This window comes from Austrofundulus limnaeus, unplaced genomic scaffold, assembly GCF_001266775.1.
Source record: "Austrofundulus limnaeus strain Quisiro unplaced genomic scaffold, Austrofundulus_limnaeus-1.0 Scaffold541, whole genome shotgun sequence".
NCBI lineage: Eukaryota > Metazoa > Chordata > Actinopteri > Cyprinodontiformes > Rivulidae > Austrofundulus > Austrofundulus limnaeus.
Genome location: NW_013952943.1, coordinates 62,799 through 70,661, shown reverse-complemented (window position 1 = coordinate 70,661; position 7,863 = coordinate 62,799). Strand labels below are relative to the sequence as shown.

Here is a 7,863-nt window from a genome sequence, read left to right as displayed (position 1 = left end):
CATTTGTCTCCCAGTCAGGTTGCAGGAGCAGTAGTTTGAGCAGGGAGGACCACATCCTTGACCAGCTCTTATAGGAGGACTCCAAGATGTTYCCAGTCCATCCCAGAAACAAAGTCTCTTCACCCTGTGTGAACCCTGAGGTCTCCTCACAGTTGAACATGCCCGGAAGACATCTTTAAGGAGGCTTCCAGGAAACACACTTACCAGATGCCTGAACCACCCTAACTGTCTCCTCTCAACACAGAGGAGCAGTGGCTTTACTCCAAGTCTCTCTCACGTAATTCCTCTGGTTCGTATTTTACTAACAGACAAACACACAGAAGTACACAGAAGATTACGATAGCCTGCTTTTCATGGCAGGCAGCAAATAATCAGAGGTGGTTTATTTTTGCACACTGCTGTAAATCTTGCAAGACACTAGTCTTATAAWTCAATTGTAGGAGCACCATTTTAGCTTCCTGGCTGTTAAAGTTGTTTTAGATTTTTTTTTTWAATTTGTAAAAAACAAAAACAGAGAAAAAAGTCAGAATGATGCACATTTTGATCATTGAACATATCACCAATTGTTAATATGTTCTGCTAATGTAAAGGCTGTTTTGCAAACCTTTGCTGCTCTGTAAGATCTCATTTCATTTGCAAAGTAGGAAAGATACCAGCACTCTGCAGGCTGATGGGGTCTGTTTCATTTATTGCAACAAGCATCAGATGTTCCTGCGGTCAGCTGGTTTCAACACACAATATGTTGCAAGTAGCGTTTGTCAGTCTGCTGAAARCTGACCAGGGGAAAAGGAGAATTCCAGGCTCTTTATAGTTTTTTTTGTGCAGTTTGAATATTTGACCATTTTTTATTTTTCTAGCCCCTCAAATTTTCCATCAGTGAAAGACAGCAACTCGTAGCTTTTACATGAACACAGAGCTGAAGATACAAGATAACTCACTTTATTATCTCGTTGACACATTAAAATTGAGCGATTTTTTAATCTTATTTGTGCAAAAGATGGTTTTATTTTTATCTTCTTAAAATTTCACAGTAAAAAATCAGCAGACATCCTCTTGCAAAAGCAAATAAGGCAAATAGTTATAAAAAAGAAAATATATATTTTATATCAGGTAAAAAAAAACAATTAAAAAGGAACAAAAGGACAAGCAGTGACATCTTATTATTGAAGGAATCTCCCAAATCTAAAAAGTTGGAAAAATTAGTTTTAAATGTGCTGCATTATACTGCCATCTCCTGTTCAAACTATTGCTTAAAAAAACTCTTACTAACATAAATCACATAAATCTAAATGTGTGTCACTTTTGTTTACACTCATTTTTACATTTTTTTTGTTTGCATTTTAATTTGCAGCATCTTGCTTCAAAACTTCAGGCAAAGATTTAAATCACCAACATTTGCCCTAAAAAAATGTTTWTTTGGACAAAATTAAAATGCTGATGGTTTTTAAAAACACCAATCAACTGAGTAGTGATGGCTTTTCCATTTCTCAAGTTTGTAAAGTTGATTAAAAAATGATTTGATGTCACCTTGCTAAAAAAGCTATAAGATTTAATTAAAATGTGAGTTTTTACTTAACTTATTGTGACAAAAGCAATAATAAAATGCACAATGCATACAGTTGAATCTTTCTAGAGGTAAATTGAAGCAAATTTGGCATCAACTATTTAGAAATTGTCAAACAAGGTAATTAATAAGGCTGGATTGTGATGTTTTGTCATTGTTTGAAAGTCCCATTGAGATCACAGATCTCTTTTTCAAGTGAGGTCTGGGCCTGAAGGCAAYCTGTTGCACATGTTTTTGGGGTGTGGGGCAAACCGGRGTACCTGGAGAAAACCCACACAAGCACGAGGAGAACTTTCAAACTCCACACAGAAAGACCCCAGGTCCGAACCGGGGATCAAACCCTGGACCTTCTTGCTGTGAGACATTGGTCATGCACTACTGCTGTCGCTGTCATTTTATCAATTAATTTTATTTTGCCTATCTCATATTATGACATCATCATCCTGAGACAATAGCCACTGCTAGCGCTCCGATGTAGCTCAAGCTTCCAAAATAACCTACCTATCTACAGTCAGTTTGGGCACCCTTGTTAATTTTCCTGATTYGCCTTTATAAATCATTGATTGTTTGGATTAAAAATATCAGTTAAATAAATCATATCGGGGACAAACACAGTGATATTTGAGAAGTGAAATGAAGTTTATATGATTTACAGAAATTGTGCAATAATTGTTTAAACAAGGCAGGTGCATAAATTTGGGCACCATAAAAAAACCTTACCTCAATTTTTAGTAGCTCCTCCTTTCACAGAAATAACAGCCTCTAAACACTTCCTACAGCTTCTAATGAGAGTCTGGATTGTGTCTGAAGGTATTTTAGACCATTCTTCTTTACACAACATCTCTAGTTCATTCAGGTTTGATGGTTTCTGAGTATGGACAGCTCTCTTTAAGTGACACCACAGATGTTCAATAATATTCAGGTCTGGGGACTGAGATGGCCATTCCAGAACGTTCTACTTGTTCCTCTGCATGAAGGCCTTAGTAGATTTTGAGCAGTGTTTAGGGTGGTTGTCTTGTTGGAAGATGCAGCCCCGGCGCAGCTTCAGCTTTGTCACTGATTCCTGGACATTGGTCTCCAGAATCTGCTGATATTGATTGGAATCCCTGCATCCCTCAACTTTAACAAGATTYCCAGTCCCTGTACTGGCCACACAGCCCCACAGCATGATGGAACCACCAACAAATTTTACTGTTGGTAGCAGGTGTTTTTCTTGGAGTGCTGTTCTTTTTCCTCCATGCATAACGGCCCTTGTTCTGCCCAAATAACTCTATTTTAGTTTCATCAGTCCACAGCACCTTATTCCAAAATGAAGCTGGATTGTCCAAATGTGCTTTAGCATACCTCAAGCAGCTCTGTTTGTGATGTGGGCGGAGAAAAGGCTTCCTCTGCATCACTCTCCCATACAGCATCTCCTTGTGTAAAGTGTGCTGAATAGTTGAACGATGCACAGTGACTCCATCAGCAGCAAGATGATGTTGTAGGTCTTTGGTGCTGGTCTGTGGGTTGATTGACTGTTCTCAACATCCTTCACTTTTGTTTATTGGAGATTTTTCTTGCTCTGCCACTTTTATCCTTGACTTGAACTGTGCCTGTGGTCCTCCATTTTCTCACAATGTTTCTCACAGTGGAGACTGAAAGCTGAAATCTCTGAGATAGCTTTCTGTATCCTTCCCCTAAACCATGATGGTGAACAATCTTTGTTTTCAGATCATTTGAAAGCTGTCTTCAGACTCCCATGCTACGACTCATCAGAGAAGATGCAAAGAGGAGAAAAACTTACTAAATGCCCTTTCTCATAAATGGACTCACCTGTGTATGGAGGCCAAGGGTCACTGAACTTACCAAACCAAATTTAAGTTCCAATAATTAGTTCTAAAGGTTTTGAAATCAACAAAATGAAAACGGTGCCCAAATTCATGCACCTGCCTAATTTTGTTTAACCAATTATTGCACACTTTCTGTAAATCATACGAACTTCATTTCACTTCTCTAATATCACTGTGTTTGTCCCCTATATGATATATTTAACTGATTTTTTTTATCCAAACAATCAATGATTTATAAAGGTAAAACAGGAAAATTAACAAGGCTGCCCAAACGTTTTCATATGACTGCATCAATCAAAGCTTAGTGAGAGAGAATTCCTGGGTCTGAAGGCAGTCTGAACATAAATAATGATGAAGTTCAAGAAAATTTTGGCTCCAATTAGAAACTCATCTGGAGAGGACAAWGATTAATGTTATGCAAACGGAGAAGCAGCACCAAATTAGTCTCTATGTCCTGTTAACAACAAAACAAAACAGAGAGGAAGTTAYATTCACATGGTCAGTTGAGTGTGCTAAAGAAAACTGCAGTGTGCTGCTCAATAAATGGATTCATCACATCAGAAACTGCAGCTTTCAACCAAGAATGGGTTTAAGGGGTTTGTCCAGTTTTCTCATTTRTGTCAGATATGAACATAATTATGCTTGTCAACTCACACTAATGTTATGTCTGTCAGGTGACATACAGTGTTTGCAATGATGCTCATAAAAAGTTTGAGGATAATTTATTGACACTGCCTTACTCTGGTTAAAACATTTGTAATCTGAGCTTAACATTTAACGAGAGTTTTTGGATAAAACTTTTGGCTTCATACAAAGTGAGAACCATACTGAACAAATTATTGGTAGATTCATCAGCTGGCTATATTGTCTGCACACATTRGCTTTTTAAAATCACTGAGAGAATACAGCTGGTTAAATGTSATCTATAGAGGGCAGCAGAGGCTTTATTTTACACTTTTGGACACTTGAGAAAGCAGAAAATATGAAAATGACCAAAGCAGAGGTGCAGTTGCTCCTATTTTGTCAATATAATATATATGAATTAAACAAATGAACAGTAACAAACGCATCAAAATTTCCTTTTACACTCAACTAATACAGAAGATAAATGATGGTGTTCGTGTGTTTACGATGTCWAAACCATGGAACCCAAACTCTAGCTCTTTGAACTGCTCGTTGCACACATGTTGACAGATTGTTTCCTAAAATACAAAAGCACTTTTTAAACTTGCACCACAAGGTTAAAAATAAATAAAAATAAATAAAATCATTTGATTCTTTAAGACAGAGGAAATAGTGGAACTTACTAATCTGAGGTTTGGCTATTTCCTCCCCCATCACTAAATCCCTCAAAGAAATATCAGAGGGAGGGGCCACTGCTCCTAATAAGCCCCCACAGTCATCCTTTGCTATTTCCCTTTCTCACTTGCTGTTTTATTTTTAGCTTTTAAACAACTGGTCTCCTAAAAATGGGCCTATCCTGAATGGGTTGGGGAAGAGAAGCGCGACTATGTATGGTATCCGCCCGCAGAAACACACAGGCCCGACAGCTCTCTGCTTCCCCCCCTTTGTGTCCACAGAGAAGGCCTGACGGTGTAATCAGGGAGCGAGGGGAAACGTTAAGGGTTTGGGTTGCTTTGGGGGATGCCTAAAAGCCTCCACTGACAGCTTGCTATCTTCTTCCTGCAGGATTTCCACCCCTTCCCTTCAAAGACCCTGCAGTTTCATTCACAGAAACCAAGTCATCCTCTGGAGGTGTTTGGGACCATGCTCTCCCTCTGGTTGTTTCTGCTCCCATGCCTGAGTCTTGTGAATGTGGCGCCGGCTGAAAAAGGTCTGGAGTTCCCACATTACGATGGGAAGGACCGTGTTCTCGACATCGATGACAAGAACTACAAGAGAGCCCTGAAGAAGTACAGCATGCTCTGCCTGTTCTACCACCAGCCCGTCGCAGACAGCAAGGAGCTGCAGAAGCAGCACCAGATGACTGAGCTAGTTCTGGAGGTAAAAGCAGAACGAGGAGGGACAAATCTAACTTTATAACATTCAAATCAAATGTGCAAAAGGTTTTTTTTTATTTTATTCATAGTTTTATTCACAGAGATTCCCCAAGATAAGTGAGTTCAAACTCTAATACAGCACTGTAACTTCAGATCATTTCAGCCTAATTTAATGGGTATCTCCATCTAGTTGAAACTCACGAACTGCGTTCATCCTGTATTTTTTTTCTGCTGAAAAAAAGAGCACGAGTAAACCCAAACCCTTTTACAGTTTAAAGGTGTTTGGGTTTACCAGCTTWAACGGTTCTGTTGCTGCTTCAGTGCCAAATAATTGTACAAAGCCTTGTTCCAGTTGCAAACAGCTGAAGCTGAGTTCCTTTTAGACTTGGAGGTAATCTGATCCCAAATGGTCTTACTTGCTACTTGTTTTACACATCACAGGTGGGCAGATGTACTTTAGCCAGGCACCCAAACAACATGAAAGGAGTCTGTAGCTCTTTGCAGAATGGGATGCACACACAACTGTTGTCGTAAAAAGGAAAGTTCAGTTAAATAACTTGTTGAATGACCTCAATTTAGGACAACTGACTTGTCTGACAGGACTTGAAGAACAAACAAAGAGTCAAGTCAAAAGTCCAATCTCAAAAATGCTATTTTATAATCATTTAAACATTTTAAGCAGTTATGTATGCGGAAACATTAAAATTTTATTAAAAGCACTCCAGGCTACATAGAAATGTTACAGCTAACTACCAATGTCACTATTTATGTTTTTAAATAGGCCTCAATAACATTTTTTATTCCTGATAATACAGTTATTTTAGTGCAATTTGAGTAAATGCATTTTAATGTAGTTGTATTTTCTTGTCCCTTATCATAAGGTTTAAACATTAAGTTTTAACACATCATTCATCACCTCTAGATAGCTGCATGTGTCAAACATTAAAATCTAAATCTATACTCATWAATTTAAAGATTAAAATCTATGAAAATATTCAGCTCCATTGCAATCAGCCAGCTTCTCTTCAAGGCTCAGTTAATATTATCAGGTGTTCCCTCCTCTTCAGCAGGAGGTCAGACACTCAAAGAGCTCCTCTACTGTACAGTGCAGAACAAATACCAGAACAATTATATACAGTATACTGTTACTTTGGTTATATTTAGAAGGTCTCTGAGTGATTATGTAATTGTATCTCTGTGCCCCTGAGTAYCTCTGTCATATTGGCAACTATGGTGCTGCTGTCAGTCTCCTATGTCTTAACTGAAATCTTTAAAGGAAAAAAATGTGTTGTGTTTCCAAATGCACAAAGACTTTGATTCTTTTCTTGCTGTTTAAACTTTAACGACACGTCTTTCAGCTTGCAGCTCAGGTACTGGAAGAGAAARACATCGGGTTTGGAATGGTCGACTCAAAAAAAGATGCAAAAATTGCAAAGAAATTAGGTGAGTACGTTTATCTTCTCAGTAAATTCTTTTTAAGGATAGATGGCAACTTTTAATCACATGTATTTAATTTAAAGTAGTAGTTAAGGCTGTCTAAAACCGAGTTCTGTGGAAAGTTTACAACAGTAAGTATCTTACCTGTTGTAGATAGCTCTTGCACTTGCAATAAACTACAGACAATGTGAGTTGTTGGTATTTTTCCACAATAATCAAAAGAACGCATCTGATGTGACTGACCAGAATGCTTCCATTTTGTTTTATTTGTCTCAGAAAATTCACCCAAGAACTTTAAATCTTATATGCATGCGTTTAGGCAAATTACAATCAGTTTTATTTTGCCTTTTACTTTTGATATTAGAGTCATTGACTCAAAATRTGATGAACGGTGTGATTAGAAACCTTGGAGTTATGCCTGAATGGGCTTGGATGGATTTTTCTACCATTCACACATTTTGTTTTCTTTAAACAGGCCAATGAAAAGCTTGAAAGCACTTATGCCACTAACACTTAGTTTGAAACACGACTCTAATGCAAAGATTATTAGTCTATTTAAGAGTATAAACAAATCTGTTCATACCACTTTAGCACATTTTTGTAAAATAAGCAACAAACCRTTATTTTCACATCCTATTACTGAAGCGTGCATAAATAAATTAGACAATCACGTTTAACTGAATCACATCAACAAGCTGTTGGGTACCAACACCTTAATCTGTACCTGTTTATATGACGGAAATGTAAATATTTAAATTTTAGCTTTAGCATGATGAAACTTTTGAGATTGCAGTTRAGACAGTACCAGTCCATTTTGTCCTAGTCCCTCTCAGACTAGCAACAGACTCCAGCTTTATTTCTTAAAAATGTGTTACTACAAAGAACTATGAACATGTAAAATATTAAAGTGTATCTTACCCCCCCTGTGAAAAGATAACTCAGCCCCAACGCGAAATTTGAAAAATGCATCAAAGTGGTTAGGGGAGGGGGTGTTAGAGAGTGGAGGTGTGGCCAGGATGAGAGAACGCGACAG

At 37.8% G+C, this 7,863-nt stretch overlaps 1 protein-coding gene across 1 annotated transcript in view; it reads left to right on the top strand.

The window, feature by feature from the left end:
• Positions 1–4,923: 4,923 nt before the first annotated feature.
• Positions 4,924–7,863, top strand: part of casq2 (calsequestrin 2) — a gene marked incomplete at its 3' end in the record, with an annotated part of 5,629 nt that continues 2,689 nt past the window's right edge. Inside the window, 2 exon segments of the mRNA XM_014026303.1 lie at positions 4,924–5,397; positions 6,752–6,836. Of these exon segments, the coding sequence (XP_013881757.1) occupies positions 5,161–5,397; positions 6,752–6,836 (322 nt within the window).